We start from the raw sequence: 16,019 nt of genomic DNA on the forward strand, positions 1-16,019 counted from the left end.
TATAAGGTGTAAATGATCTGTTATGGCAAACGTACACATGGTAATGTTAGTTATTTAACGTGTAATGCAGACACAGAATTATTGTAGTAGGAGTATAGTTTTCACCTTGAATGTAGCCACCTATTTCTCCTTGCCATTTCTTCATTCCCAAAACCAAGGACCTCCTTCCAAAGCCAAACACACATTCACTCCAACCTTTTGACCCAAAATCTATTGTTTTCTCTCAAGGGTCTACAGCTCCCCAAATCTTCACCTATGGTCAATCTTCATTGTTTGTCTGCAGATTTTCAACTACCCTATTTGCAAGTTTTTTTTTTTCTTTTGGTTTTGGTCCATGAATGTTCATGGTCTTGTTTGAAAGAAGGATAAAATCTGAAGACCATGAAATATTAAGGCACCTTACCATTGACAATGCCATGGTTCACTCACAGAATTCAATTAGAGTTAGTTGTTTTATGTTTTTTCTAGGATTTTTGATTTGTAGAGCTTCATCATTTGACCAATATGACAGGAGTTATTAAACCCCATGCTTTGCTTTTTCTTCTTGTTGTTTTGAGTTTGTTTCCTTTTGCACGGTCTGTGGATGGGGATGATTACAGTCAAACAAAAAACCCTGCCTACCTTCCCCTTGTAACAGACCTCATCTATAAACGGCTTTCCAATCTTACTGTAATATTAAGCAATGATATCAGTCATAATATGAGATTCTGCATAAAGGATGCGTAAGTATTTTGCAATTTTCTTCTGTTTGTCTCCGCATGATGCACGTCACCCTTCTTTATTTTTCTCGTGAATGACCTTTTTTTAAGTGGTGAATTGATGCATGTCTTCTTTCTTTTCAGGGAAGCTGATTGGAATGGAGCATTTAATTTTTCAAGAAATTTGGATTTCTTGAGTAATTGTGTCAAGAAGACAAAAGGTATGAAGCTTTAGCCAAGTGAATGTTATATTTACTTGAACTGGTGACATTGTGATGATCCGGATGTTTGTTTTTATGTCTACTGAAAAATTCTGACTTGATATGTACTCATAATTCATACTGGCATTATCCTAAGAATAAAAGGATTTTCCTTAACTTCTATAATTTTAGGATATTTAAAATTGAAAAAACAAAGATCATCACTCAAACATGCCAATAGTTTGTAGACATGTTTTTCACTATAACTCCATTATTATTATAAATGAGATAAATCAGAAGATACTTCTGTCCTTTTAAATTCTCAACTGTTTGGAAAGCTGAAAAATGATAAAAAAAAGTAGCAAATGGGCCATAAAGTTAATAGGTGAATTATCTGATAGCAATATTTACCGAGATTCAAGTTTTCTCTGTTGGAGTTATTTTTCCATCCTTAAAATGTGTTATCATCATATTTGTCACCTAGGACCTGATTATGAATTATAATTTAACAGGAGATCTCACCCAGAGACTATGTACAGCAGCAGAAATAAAATTTTACTTCAGTAGTTTATTTGCAAAGGGGACGGGAACTACCAATTATGTAAAACCTAACAAGAACTGCAATTTGACATCTTGGGTCTCTGGATGTGAACCGGGATGGGGTTGTAATGCTGACGAAAACCAGCATGTTGAACTCAAAAATTCAACTTACATGCCTTCCAGGACTCAAAACTGTCAACCTTGTTGTGAAGGATTCTTTTGCCCTAGGGGTCTTGCTTGCATGATACGTAAGTACTTGATAACTGTTCAATTACATTTTTTAGGCAGATGTTTGGTGTTTCTCTTTCTTCTACAACATATGTGGGGTTGATTACTTTCTCTTTTCTCTGTTTGTATGTTAATTAGCAATGTAAAAAGTTGACACTAGTCTATGGTAGTAATCCAATGTGTAAAAGCAAATCCTGCTTTATTCTAATTTTCTTTTAGAGAAGAAGTTCACACACTTTAAATATTGTACAAATCAGAAAATGGAAAGGTTATTTTATAAAAGTTGCAGACCAGAAATCTAAATGATGTTGGTCTTGTCTGATAGCATAACATGGTTGGAAAAGGCATATGAATGGGGTGGGTTAACCAGTTGGGCATTTTAACCTTATTGCATTGCAAGAAAAAGTATTTCCCATCTGTACATGTAAAGTAAATAAGCACAGGAAAAAATGTAAAACTTCTTTTAATAAGTCTTGGATCGTTTAATCAGGAATAACTTGCTCAAAATCTTTGCAGTAATATACCATTCTGTAATGCAAGAATTGGTTTATATTTCATTCAATGATACATCTGTTCACAAGCAAAGTAAATCTTTTGTGCTAAATCCATGATAAATCGAACTGTAGGGTAGATATTCCTTTACATTCTAAAATTGAGAGGATGTGGATAGTACAGCATCAATATTCATGCCTGCTAAGGTTTTTGTTTGGGGGGCCAAAATACCTACAAGTTTAGTTATGTGGATAAGCACACCTAGATGCTAGTATTGACTTCTTGGTATGAATCTATTTATTTGTTGAAAAGAAAAACAAGCCTGATACAGATGAATCTATTTTCCTTTCTCTCGTATATTGATTTAAGGTCATGTAATTAGTTCTTGTTTGAAAGGCAATGGAATTATGCATAAAGCTAATAATTACTAGTGGAAATTTCAAAATATTGAATTATTAGTGGAACTGAATGAAATGCATTTATTGTCTTTCATTTTCATGCAAAATGAAGCATGCCCTTTAGGCTCTTATTGCCCGCTTGCAAAGCTGAATACATCAACTGGAGTTTGTGACCCGTAAGTTCATATCCAATATTTCAAAAACAAATTTCTTCTGCTCTCACATGAGCATATCCTGTACAGTAGGCATTAAAATTTATTGGTAGAGAAAATTTGCAGATATAATTACCAAATTCCTCCTGGACAGCCAAATCACAGTTGTGGTGGTGCAGATAGTTGGGCTGATGTTGCAAGTAGTAGTGAGATTTTCTGTTCACCAGGATCATACTGCCCTTCTACCATAACTAAAGTTACTTGCAGTACTGGGTATTGATTTTTATCCCAGAGCTCATAGCATTAATAAAATTGTTTGCAGAACATGTATTCTATCTCAAGATAGCATGCATGATTTGATGAAATTATGAGCGTACTCTATGCTCGGAGTTTATGTTTACTGATAAGTTTTTTTGATGGAATTTCAGACATTACTGCAGAATGGGTTCCACTTCTCAACTGTGTAAGTTTTTTTTATCAGTTGGACTTCCTGGAAGCTTGCTTGGAATCCCATTTGTTCACATTTTTACAAAACTCACAACTTATATATTTTAAAGCTAGAGAACTCTCAGGGTTATGAAGAAAAATTATGGAACGCTAACAGATAAGATTTTAACAATGCATTTTGTCTAGTTGACGAAATTCACCAAATTTATAATCAAAAGGACCAGATGGAATGGCTTAATCAGTTTCTGTGTATTATATCCAATGTATGCAAAAACTTTCCATGCAACCTATGTGAAAATATCAAAATGTTGTGTAAATTTTCAGTGAATGAAAGTGCCTCAAAAAGTAGATTGTTTGAATCACCTGATGGAAGATTTATTGCAATTAAATGATATGATGAACCACAATTTATTTGCAACTCCTTACCATTGTTCTACCAACCTTCCTTTCTCGTAACCTCAAGGTGTCTTATTTATTATTGTTGCATAGGCAGCAAAGTTTGCTCAGTGCATTTAGTTCATTTAAAAGGAATGGATATCCCTTTTTATGTGATTTTTATGGATACTTTTCAGCTTGCTTCAAGTTAACTACCTGCAATCCAAATACTTCCAACCAGAATATTCACGGTTATGGAGTTATGATATTTGTAAGTGGTTTCCAAACTTGTCATAGATCAATAATTTGATTATTATTCTTGAGCTGGTTCAGTGCCTTATTAATGGTAAAATGGAATTGTTCATCAGCCATGTCTGTCAATTTATATGCATTTTAGATAATTCTTTCATGCATTCCACATGAAGATTATTTCCACTGAAGGAGTTCTTTTGCATGCTTATGCAAAATTAAATTGTGTTTTCTTTTTCTCTGCATATGATCTATTTAGCTTTCTTGTTGCTCTTGTTTCAACCGGTTGACTTTTGTACTTTCTGTTGCATAAGTAGGTTGGAATGAGTCTTCTGCTGCTCATTATTTATAATTGCTCTGATCAAGTTCTTAGTACGCGGGAAAGAAGACAGGCTAAATCCAGAGAGGCAGCGGCAAGACATGCACGTGAAACTGCACAAGCACGTGAAAGATGGAAAGCAGCAAAAGATATTGCCAAGAAGGGGGGTTGGCAGCAACAGCTTTCACGGACATTTTCTCGGGCAAAATCACATAAGCGAACTGAACAGCAGAAGATGTTCGGTATAGGTAAATCTGTTAAAGTTGATACTCAGTTGCCACCAGCACCACCTAGGGTGTCTGAGCAATCATCTACAGATTCAAAGGCAAAGAAAAAGGAACCAAGCAGCCTCACAAAGATGTTGCATTCGCTTGAAGAGGATCCCAAAAGTCATGAAGGTTTTAATCTGAATATTGGAGATAAAAATATAAAAAAACAAGCACCAAAGGGTAAACAATTGCATACTCAGAGTCAAATTTTTAAGTATGCGTATGGTCAAATTGAGAAGGAGAAAGCACAACAGAACAAGAACTTGACCTTCTCAGGAATAATTTCAATGGCTACGGATAATGATATCAGGACCAGGCCTGTGATTGAGATTTATTTTAAGGATCTAACCCTAGCTTTAAAGAGGAAACACAAACATTTGCTCAGGTGTGTCACTGGGAAACTCATGCCAGGTCGAGTGTCTGCAGTTATGGGCCCATCAGGAGCTGGGAAAACTACATTTCTCTCTGCTTTGACAGGAAAAACTGCTGCTGGATGCAATGTAACAGGTTTAATTCTTGTGAATGGAAAAAATGAACCTATCCAATCATATAAGAAAATTATTGGATATGTACCGCAAGATGATATAGTGCATGGAAACTTGACAGTAGAGGAGAATCTTCGGTTCAGCGCTAGGTGCAGGTATGTGGTTTCAAACTTGTGACACAAGCTAACTGCAGTCATCTTCTCATCATTTTATAAGATTGGTTTGCTAGACAGCTCATTTTTTATCAGGACCTCTTTCTTATAGCTGGTTGATCATTGAATTCTTAGATGTATTCTCACATTTTATGTTATTTTAAGAAACCTTGCCTCAATTATAATTAGAAGTTCAATGGCCGCAGTTTGTTGCTATTTGTTAGGATTGTTAGGTTTTATGCAGTATATGTGCTTCATGCAGTTTAAAGTAATAGACAAATGTGAAAATCATGACTTTTTATGAAATCATGATAATAAGTACCTTGTTAGCTCAAGCATATCATGATACGAAAGAAAAACATTCTAGACTTCCGACAGACTACTTAGCCAATGGTCAAGACTCAAGTTGTAAAGAACTATGTATTTTGCATGCTTTCCTTAAGTCCTCCCTGCTTCCGGCACCTGGGGGAACTGATAAATCAGAAATTATTTTGTAGTCTTAACCATCCATCTAGAACATAATTTATTATCTTTATGTTTGGTACCTCGCATCCTGTAAGTTTCATTCTAACTTTATTATTTTGGTGGATGCCATAACACTGAAGACTATCTGCTGACATGGCAAAACCCGATAAAGTTTTGGTTATTGAAAGGGTTATTGAGTCCTTGGGACTACAGGCAGTAAGGGATTCACTTGTTGGGACAGTGGAGAAGCGAGGGATCTCTGGAGGCCAGAGAAAACGTGTAAATGTTGGACTAGAGATGGTTATGGAACCTTCTCTATTGATCTTGGATGAGCCTACTACTGGTTTAGACAGTTCATCATCACAATTGCTCCTTCGAGCACTTCGACGTGAAGCTCTTGAAGGAGTAAATATCTGTATGGTACTTCACCAGCCAAGGTATGACTCTCCCTCTCTTTCTCTCCCCAAAATAGCTATGATCTTGACTTATAGCCTCATTTGATAAATTACGAAGAAAGGAATATTTCTTTCCATGTCTGTGGCTGTTGATTTTCCTGTTGCCTTTAATTGAACAACTTGACAGAATCAATCAAACCCAAAAATTAGAGCAAAGACAAAATAAGCTTTTAATCGGCTGTATTGTTGTAAACCAGGTCCCAGTGGGTGCTTATTAGAGTTGCTTCTTCTCATTAGTTGCTTCTCCCTTTTAACCAAATTGATTGTTTATGATATGATAGTGCATTGATATATATGTTGCTGCTACATTGAGAGTTTCATTTGGCGGTAGCGTCAAGCTGAGTGCTTAGAATTTGACAAAGCTCAATACTTTGGCTTTTATAAAATTTAAGTGCGAGTATTTTGATAGGACTGAGCTTTAGTGGAAAAGATAAATTGGAAAAAGTGTGTGCTTGTCTGTTTATAGCTTCTTATATATATCAAAGCTCTTGAAGGCTGAAGGTAATTGTTAGTTTCTTCTGATACAGCTATACCTTGTTCAAGATGTTTGATGATTTAATACTTCTAGCCAAAGGTGGTCTCATTGCGTATCATGGATCTGTGAAGAAAGTTGAAGAATACTTTGCTGGCATGGGGATCAATGTACCAGAGCGTGTCAATCCTCCGGACCACTTAATTGACATTCTGGAAGGTATTGTGAAGCCCACTGGAGTGACTCGTGAACAGCTTCCTATCAGATGGATGCTGCACAATGGCTACCCAATACCCGCAGATATGCTTGATTTGGTTGATGAACTTTCTACAGCCTCTGGCTCAAACCCAAATATTTCTGGTGCTGCTGCTGTTGGACAATCATTTGCTGGAGACCGGTGGGAGGATGTAAAGAGTAGTGATGAAGTAAAGCATGACCGTTACTCAAAATCTCATGACTTGTCGAACAGAAGAACGCCGGGTATACTTCGCCAGTACAGATACTTCCTTGGCAGGTATAAGCCAACACCGGTATTCCAATTTCAGAAGCGTATAGAACATTTTTTTCCTCTACTCTCTGATATAATTAATGGCTAATAAACTAATATATCCCAGATAAAAGTAGCTAAATCATTCACACATTCATGGAAGCTTTGCTAGTATTTCCAAAAAAGTCATTGTTGCCTGGAGAACCTCCCTAGGCTCACATTACAGCCTGTAACCTACTACTGAGAGGGACAGTTTTTGTAGGTCAGTTAAGGCACCTTAGTATCACAGTAGCAAAGTGATCTCTCCCAATTGCCTAATCTTGTTCCATAAGAATATATGAATATTTATTAAGGACCAATTTTTTGGAGCTTAGTCCAAAACCTGCTTCTCAAAAAGTGGTCTTCTTGTAGATTAAACTTCTTAAAGTTTTGACTTTGAAACAGGCGAGTTTTCTTTCCTCTCCGCTCAGGGGAAAATACATGAACTTTAAATTTTGTTTCCCAATGATTTCAGGTCTACTAAACAGCGACTGCGAGAAGCTCAGATGCAAGCAGTTGATCTAATGATTCTACTACTTGCCGGAGCCTGCTTAGGGACACTTGCTAAAGTGAACGATGAAACATTTGGCTCCCTTGGCTACACATATACAGTCATTGCTATTTGTAAGTTGAAATAAAAATAAAAAAAGCTTGGCTGACATAATCATTTTGTCATTGAGTTAGATACTTGCAATAGGCAAGATGACAGAGAGACACAATATTTCCATGTCTTTCTATATAAACTTAATCACCTCATTTGCAGCACTATTATGCAAGATCGCAGCATTGAGATCATTTTCTCTGGATAAATTACAATATCAAAGGGAGAGCGCAGCTGGGATCAGCAGTCTAGCTTATTTTCTATCAAAAGATACGGTTGATCAGTTCAATACAATTATCAAACCAGTGGCATATTTATCCATGTTCTATTTCTTCAACAATCCCAGATCAACCTTTCAAGATAACTACATTGTCTTGCTTTGCCTAGTTTACTGTGTTACAGGCATTGCTTACATATTGGCCATTTTCTTTGCACCTAGTGTTGCCCAACTGGTATGTACTAAAACTTATCATTCATCAACTCATAAAAATATTAACCTACATTTTCTGAATTCTTTTAGCTAATGAGCCTCATGATTTCCTCTTCAGTGGGCAGTGCTTCTTCCTGTTGTTTTGACTCTAGTTGCAAACCAGGATAAAGATAGTGCAATTGTGAAATATTTTGGGAATTTTTGCTATACAAAGTGGGCTCTAGAAGCTTTTGTCATTGCAAATGCCCAAAGGTTAATGCCTACTACCTGATTCATTTTTCCATTCTGATTTCTTCCCATATTTCTTTTTCTTCCTGTGTTTAACTCAAGAGTAGTCATAAAGCATAACACTTATTGTCCCATTCAGACCATCCTTCACCTTCCTCAATATTTTGTTCTTCAGGTACTCTGGAGTGTGGCTGATAACTCGTTGTGGTTCGTTGAAGCAAGGCGGTTATGATCTTCATGACTGGAATCTATGTCTAATCATCCTTGTTATCAATGGCATCATTGCTCGCATCATAGCCTTCTTTATACTTATAACCTTCAGAAAGAAATGAGTTAGAAGTTCTCTTTGTTTTTTTTTTGGGTCAGATTTTTTGTTGGTGTACAAATCTGTAAAGTCCATACATTTGTATCAAAACAAACTCAGCATTGAATTCCCTATAAAGAAAATGGGAATTGATGGCTAACAGTCAAGGATCAAACCCCGTTGAATAGATTAATCCTCTTCTAAATTTTTAATTTACTTTAAAATTTATTTCATATGAAAATATTATATAGATAAACTCTCTTGAATTTATACTTTTCAAATGATAATTTTAATGATATATTAATTAAAAAATCGAGTAACTTATGTTAAAAAATAACATATATTTATTTTTTAAATATATCTAAAAATACATATATCACTTTATTAATCACCTGTAAAAACTCCCCTAAATAATATATTTTTCAAGCCATTAGGCAAAATATTTTTTAGAAAAAATCTCATATTCATTGATGTCCAATATCTGGACCTTAGGTTCTCTTGAGATTGGTCCGCAGGTGAGTGCCTAGTGTTACGGATGGAGACTTAAGCTTCGAATTCGTGCAGTTTAGAGACTTGGACATTCACTCTTCTTGCGTTTCGGATCAGCCTGACCGTCACGGTTCACACCCTTGTGAGGTATTGTCCGCTCTGATCCTCTAACCTCAGAGTTTTGTCCTACAAAAGGTACATCACAAGACGAAAGTAGTGTGAACCCTTATATATCCCAGTGACCCTATTATGTTTAATGTGAGATTCAGGACTCTTTCTTAGGTTTGTGACATTCTTCCGCATCCAACCTCGTGATATCCTTGTCCTACAAAAGGCCCCTCATAAAGTGAAGGTAGTGTGAACTCTTATATACTCCAGTGACCCTCTTATTATGTTCAATGTGAGATTCAGGATTCTTCCTTAGGTCCGTGACATTCTCTCGCACCTAATCTCGTGACGCTCTCCTTACGAAAGCTGACCACTCTGCCTGCCTCCCTTTGAGATGCTTGACGTAGATCGAACGGTTTAAGGCTGGCTCTGATACCACTTATCTCGGGTCAAGACTTAAGCTCCGAACCCGTGCGACTCCGGGACTCGGGTATTCACCTTTCTGGCATCCCGGATCAACTTGACCGTCACGGTTCACACCTTTGTGAGGTATTGTCCGCTCTAACCCCCTGACCTCACGGTTTTATCTTACAAAAAGCGCCTCACAAGACGAAGGTACTGTGAACCTTTATATACTCCAGTGACCCTCTTATTATATTCAATGTGAGATTCAAGACTCTTTTTTAAGTCTATGACCACTAGTGGATGGCTATATCTAATGTCAGGTTTGGAATCCAAGGAAAAGCTATCCCCAATCAGAATCCGTGGGCCGACCCAACCCATTTATTGCTGATCCCAAACCTATAACCAAACACACAACAATTTGCCACATTTACCCCCCTTCCAAACACCCCTTTATCGTATCTAACGTCCCCTACATCACCGACAAAGGACTCCTACGTGGACAATCCACAATAAAGCAAACGCAATCAAATCATTTTTTGAAATTATATATTCCTCGATTTTTCTGCCTGTCTTAGGTCACAGACAGGGTATCCCGGACATGACAGACACATTAGACGAAAGAAAAATATATCCTCAAAGGAAAATAAAATAAAATAAAATTTTTAGTAATATAAATCCGCATCGATCCCTCTGTTCATCTCATCATCTGGTATAGCTTTTTGGCGGTTTTGAGCTGTGCTCTTTCGAACATTCGCTTATTTCTTTTTTTTTTCAACTTAACACTCCCAATTTATCTCTTAAAGGTCAGATCTTTTTCTTTTTAATTTAGATTTTATCTGTGTTTTTCTAGATTTTACCAGATCTTGATTTTTTTTTTTTTTACTTTCTTTAAGGTTTTTCTTTTGAGCTGAAAATTATGTAGATCAGAGAGTGATAAGTGGTTGGCGTTTGGTTTACGGATGAATGAGGTATGTTTGCCATTTGTTTTGTTTTGTGTTTCTGTAGTTGGAGTTGTGTTTTAGTGTCTGTTTGGTTCCTGAGAAAACATCGGGAAAAGAAAAATATTTGGTTTTTTTGTCTTGTCCTTTTTTTATGTTCATTAAAATGGATAAAATTTTCCCAAGTTTTTTTTTCTCATTTTCTTGCTGAGATTAGAAATTAAAAAGAAAGAAAAAATTTAGCTGAACTGAACAGCTAGAGTAGGCCCACTTAACTGTAAAGATATGTTTTTTTTTTTTTTTTTTTATTTCTCCTAAGAAATGTAGGTAATAGAACTGAAAAATTAGTTTTTTTTTTTAAATAAAATTTTACTTGCAATTCATAGACAAACTTTTTTTTTCTTTTTTTTGTTAACGTTAAATCCTAATTGAAATTCCGTATACTTGATTTTCACCCTTTTCATCTTTTTACATTAAAATGAAATTTTTTTATTTTCCTCTCGTCCTTTTTGTTGAAAAATCTTGTATGGATGCGTGCTTGAAATGGGGTTTGTTATTTATCCCCCAAAAAAGAAATGGGGTTTGTTTCCTGGCGTTTTAAATTGACTGTATCCGTTGCTTCATAGTTTTTGTCACTCATTTCTTTCGGTATTAAAAAGTAGAAGGAATTATGAGCTTAGAGTATTATACGGTTGAAATTAGAATTGGCTATGCTGATATGCAGTTTGCTCATAAAAAGAATGTTAATAGAATATGAAGAACTTAAGATACTTTTATTATTGTGTACTGTATGCTCAAGGCCAATTTTGACAAACCCACCCCCCCCCCCCCCCCAAAAAAAAAGAAAAAAGGCAGGAAGAAAATAAGTATTGTCTTTGAATTGCGATTATTAGTTGTAATATGGCTCGAATCGTTGATATTTTATGGTACTCTTAGTCCCTTGAAAAGTTACCAATTTGGATGAAGGTGAGAAAATAAGTTCGATTATCAATTTTCTATATTGATGATTACGCCCAAAAGTGTTGTTTCTTTATTTTAAATTCCTTCTTTGGGTTAATTAATGGAAGAACAAATGTTTGTTTGCCTGGGTGTATTAAGCGAGCCATTTTCTGATGCACAAGAAGACAATAATTTTATAAATTTCTTTCCATTTGTTTATAGGGAAAAAGTGGACACATGAATGGGGGCTTGGAATTGTAGTACAAGTTAAGGTAATAAAATGAAAACTGATCGGAAACCACATTTGATAAAAAAGCTTGCTGATATGAAATGTCAAAGGGTAAGAAACTTTTCTTTAATCTTTTCGGTTAATTCATCCTTCTTTCTATGTTTCTTTGTTTTTCCTGCCTCTTTTCATTGATTTATAAGCGCCTTACAGTCTCTGGCTTCCCCTTAAAATCTTATGCTTGTGGCATTCTCCTTAAATAAGCATGTAAAATTGATAAATTCTACATTGCTCCCTGCCTTCCTTCCCCGGCTTTTGTTCTCTGGATGCAGGTAGATGAATCCATTGTTCATGGTGTGGAAGATGAAGCAACTGAGGTTGAGCATTTACTTGCGGAACCTAAAAGTGAGCATGTTTCAGCAAACGGAGTCCTATGTTTTGGGAAGGAAAATTTAGAAAAGCACTTGAAGATGGAGGATTTCTCTTGTGCTTTTGATTATGGCTGGAAAATTAATTGTGGTAATACTCTTATCAGCTTGTCACTATGCTTTTTGCTGATGCTTTTTTTTCAAAACTTAGAAAGAAAAAGAAAATGATCTTTGAAGTGCTTCTAATTTGTGACTGGTAGAGTGCAGAAGCATCTAGAATGTTTGATAACTACTCTACAATGGGTCTGTCTCTTCCCTTTAAGACCAAACTGTGTAGTTCCCTCTACAGGGGGAGTAAAAATCAAAACAATATAGTAGGAGCAAAGACCATGTGTTCTATATGCATAAACTTGCTAACATGCTTTTGTAGAATGATTTGTGCACAAATTTGCTCTGTACTTAGTTCTGCACGTGCACAACCAACATCTATTGTGCTTTAAACCGGTTAAAATAATTGTTTCTGGTGATATTGAGCTTTTTACTTCTGAATTGATTGAACGAATCTAATCCTGCTTAGTAACTGTCTTCTTTTGTTTTTCCCCATCAGTTGGTGTGCATAACTCAAAAGTTATCATAATTGTTTAAAGTCCTGAAAATTATGAGTTGTGCATGGAAGCTGGGACAGTTTTGGACTAGATGTTCTAAGACTTGATTTCAAGTAATGAATTGTCATAATCATTTCGAGACATGAAAATTATGAGTCACACAGGGATGCAGGGACAGTCTTTGGGTAGTGTTCTAAGATTGGATGCTATTTATTGTTGTCAAATGTTTCTCAAATATTGCACAAGGATGAGACAATGAAATAGTAGAAACTAGACACTAACCCTACAACTCCTTTGTTGAACACAAGAATGCTTTTGTTCAGATTTTTATTTTCAATTTCTATAGTTATTCTTCTGATGCTGCTATATCTTTTGTGATTCTTGATAAGGTGGGCTGGATTTTATCCATGGTCAAGGAGGAGATGATTTGAAGCTTGAAGTATGTATTGCTTATTTTTGAGGCTTTCATGTCACGGCCAAGTCATTATTTGATGCATTATTTTCTTTAACTTTTCTGTCATATGCTTTGTATGTGGTTGTTATTGCTTTTCCTTTTATTTTTTGTTTATACATTGATTTTGAATATTGTAGTCACTATATGCAAACATGCATAGGGTATATGCTGATATCTGTTGAAATACTGCTTTAGTAGGTTCTTGATGGATTGCTGGATGAAGTTGATGAAGTGGATGATATTCATGCAGCCAATGATCTCTCGGGTGCTTGTGAAGATTTTCTTTTGGGTGAGTCTTGTCTGTGCTTGTATTAATTGTCTACCAGTTGTGTGCTATAACACATGATGCTCATGTATTGTGTTTCCTCTTTTTTCTTTCTCTGTTTTCCTTTTGAGGGCAGATATTGAATTTCCAGAAAAGTTTTCTGAATTGGATTGCAGTCCACATAAAGGATCAAATTTGCGTAACTCAAGTTCAGAAAGTCATTCACCTGGGTTTAGTGGAATTAGTAATAGTGCTGGTGGCATATCAGAATCATCAATTGCAACCGTTCAAGAATCCAATGGCAAGAATGGTGCGCTTGGAAAGATGTTCAGATGTGATTGTCATCATAACTTTAGGAACAAATGTGGGTGTCAGGCTCCAGTGATGGGCACCATTCATCCTACTATAGAACATGTGCAAGATTTTGATGAGTCTGATGATGATGAAAAACCTTTAGTAAGTTTTGTATTGTCTACTAAAAAGGTAAAAAGCTCTGTTAAAGTAACAAAGGGTGGCACACTTCTCAGACAGAAGAGACTGCGGAAGCCTACTAAGAGGTATATTGAAGAGTTTTCTAGAAATTCTACTACTTCTGGAAAGAATAAGCGCCTTAAAGTCAAATCACAAGAAGAACTTCCTCAAGTGCCATCTGAATCCAGGCGACAGAGAGGGCGTCCCAAGAAAATTGTGCCAAAATTGGTAGGAGAAGTTCCATTGTTGCCCCAGTTATTATATTCTTTTAGATTGTCCTTCTAGATATAGGTTACTCGGACCTCCCAGCCTCTCTCGTTCCTCTCTTCTCTAGCTTTTTTATGTTTCTATTCATCATTTTCATTTATTTAGATTTAGGTATTGGCCTTGAATACCGTGTGGTGGCCATGACAACCAGAAAGACTTATTGAGCATTGAGGAAAGATGGATGCTAGCTGCAGATATGTTATATTTGCCATAAATGCATCTAAAATTATTAGGCATAAGGAAATGGTTGTTTCGTATTCCTCTGTGCTTACTGGTAACCCATATATGTTGACTTCTTGGCAGGTTTTTTTGGCTGCATTTTAGTATAGGAATTAATTATGGCATCATATTTGCACTGATACTTGCCCTGCATTAAACTTTCCTATGGCCTGTATTATTGATGTGAGGTTTTCTTATATGAAAACTATGAGTGAGAAAACAGAAGACAAGTGACTATCAAGGATGTGATACTTTTGTTTTCAGTTGCACGAGTAGATAGCATTCTTGTTCCTTGTTTTCTATGTCTTGTAGTGAACCCTACTACTTTCTTAAGCATGATTATTTTTACTCGTTTTCTGTGTAGGAGCTTGAATCTGATTGTGAGCTTTCTGCATCTGAATGTGAAGATGAGCCTAAGAGAACCAAAAGAACCAAAACAGCTTTTGATAGGAGGAAGCATCAAAGGATGTGGACTGTTTCGGAGGTGATTAAGTTGGTTGATGGAATTGCTCAGTATGGTGTTGGAAGATGGACTGATATAAAAAGGCATCTATTTGCATCATCTGCTCATCGAACACCTGTTGATCTGAGGGTACCTTTCTGCTTTATCCAATCATATGGTCCCCTCTTGTTTTAAAACTTGAATTATTTTTAAATATGAATGCTTTATACAGGATAAATGGCGAAATCTTCTAAGATCTAGCTCTGCACATAAGCACAGTAGGAGAGAGGTTAGCTTTCTGTTTTCTTTTTTTTTTCCGGCTTCATTTGCAGTTTCATTTGCTTCCACCGGAATAGGTAGTCTTCTCTTCAATTGTTTGTATCTCTAAATTATTCTATTTGCTTAATACTAGTCCCTTGATTGCAATTATCTCTTAAATTACTGAGAATGTATTTTGAATTCCAAGTGCTTGGAGTCCTTGCCGACCCTGGATTCTTAAGGTTTGCATGTTTGAAACTCTCCCTTTTGGTAAAGTATGAAATGATATGGGATGCACCGATGCAGGGTTGACCATCTAAATGTATATCATTAGGACAAATGTTTACTTGTGATCTTCTGCATGTCAAATTGCATAATCAGGAATGAGCAGTGTATGTTCATTAAGAGTAGTTTATAGTGTATCTTATAGTATAATCATTATTTAAAATGTTAGTTGCAGGTTGAGACTAATTTGAAGCATGCTGTACGCCCCTTACCAAAGCCTGTGGTATGCCGCATCCGTGAACTGGCCACCATTCACCCATATCCAAAGGTTCGCAGCCCAAAAATTTCACCTGTTGAATATGTTCCTTCATCCAAACAACCGACAACTAAAGGTGCTTCAGTTTACTCTCATGGAAGAAATTTACGTAGGAAGAAGTGTAGCTGAAGAAGCATTTGTAATTTGCAGTAAAGCAAAATTCCAATTATATTTGTAAAGAAGCTGTGTTCTTCCCTACAGTCCCCCTAACAACTGCCGCGATCTGCACATATAAATGTTCTCAGATCATTAGAAATATCTGGTAAATGTTGCACAAGTGAAAACAAATTTTACATTTTTAATAGCCATCGCTAACTGACGTTTATTTGGCTGTTGCTAGCATTATTGACTTTCTGAGTGTTGCCCATATCCAACTTACATATTGTAGTATTTTCCAGTAACGGACATAGGTTCCCATGCTCTTTTAAAGTATGGGGGCATTCAGAAGATTTTCAGCACGTGTGGAAAAATAATAAAGGCAAATAAAGCCTTGGCCAGAGTTAGAGAGGATTTAAAGTACGGGGCATTTGGAGGGTTCC

At 36.1% G+C, this 16,019-nt stretch overlaps 2 protein-coding genes across 3 annotated transcripts; both read left to right on the forward strand.

Annotated features, from left to right (window-relative positions):
- The first annotated feature begins 200 nt into the window (after positions 1-200).
- LOC111293959 (putative white-brown complex homolog protein 30) lies at positions 201-8,756 on the forward strand. The gene is made up of 14 exons (XM_022887043.2): positions 201-722; positions 843-919; positions 1,411-1,686; positions 2,669-2,732; positions 2,835-2,981; positions 3,137-3,171; positions 3,728-3,801; positions 4,097-5,007; positions 5,610-5,906; positions 6,452-6,910; positions 7,398-7,546; positions 7,686-7,975; positions 8,072-8,205; positions 8,357-8,756. The coding sequence occupies exons 1-14, from the start codon at positions 505-507 to the stop codon at positions 8,511-8,513; spliced, it is 3,288 nt and encodes a 1,095-aa protein (XP_022742778.2). The 5' UTR covers positions 201-504; the 3' UTR covers positions 8,514-8,756.
- A 1,432-nt stretch (positions 8,757-10,188) lies between these two features.
- LOC111294477 (uncharacterized) lies at positions 10,189-15,811 on the forward strand. Of its 2 annotated transcripts, none has more exons than XM_022887785.2 (10): positions 10,189-10,290; positions 10,381-10,455; positions 11,587-11,704; positions 11,923-12,109; positions 12,953-13,002; positions 13,216-13,306; positions 13,419-13,981; positions 14,604-14,831; positions 14,914-14,970; positions 15,394-15,811. In XM_022887785.2, exons 3-10 carry the CDS (start codon positions 11,645-11,647, stop codon positions 15,607-15,609), a joined length of 1,452 nt encoding a protein of 483 aa, XP_022743520.2. In that variant the 5' UTR covers positions 10,189-10,290; positions 10,381-10,455; positions 11,587-11,644; the 3' UTR covers positions 15,610-15,811. The 2 variants fall into 2 exon arrangements, with proteins under 2 accessions (XP_022743520.2, XP_022743521.2); XM_022887786.2 differs by having other exon boundaries at positions 15,400-15,811.
- Positions 15,812-16,019: the final 208 nt, after the last annotated feature.

This window comes from Durio zibethinus, chromosome 14 (genome assembly GCF_047325235.1).
Source record: "Durio zibethinus cultivar Kanyao isolate XHJ-2024 chromosome 14, ASM4732523v1, whole genome shotgun sequence".
NCBI classification, from domain to species: Eukaryota; Viridiplantae; Streptophyta; class Magnoliopsida; order Malvales; family Malvaceae; genus Durio; species Durio zibethinus.

Coding starts and splice junctions, on each gene's coding strand:
- LOC111293959 (XM_022887043.2), top strand. CDS start 505: ATGACAGGAGTTATTAAACCCCATGCTTTGCTTTTTCTTCTTGTTGTT. Junction 723..842: donor AGATTCTGCATAAAGGATGC/GTAAGTATTTTG, acceptor CTTTCTTTTCAG/GGAAGCTGATTGGAATGGAG. Junction 8,206..8,356: donor GTCATTGCAAATGCCCAAAG/GTTAATGCCTAC, acceptor TTTGTTCTTCAG/GTACTCTGGAGTGTGGCTGA.
- LOC111294477 (XM_022887785.2), top strand. CDS start 11,645: ATGAAAACTGATCGGAAACCACATTTGATAAAAAAGCTTGCTGATATG. Junction 13,307..13,418: donor TTGTGAAGATTTTCTTTTGG/GTGAGTCTTGTC, acceptor TTTTGAGGGCAG/ATATTGAATTTCCAGAAAAG. Junction 13,982..14,603: donor AGAAAATTGTGCCAAAATTG/GTAGGAGAAGTT, acceptor TTTTCTGTGTAG/GAGCTTGAATCTGATTGTGA.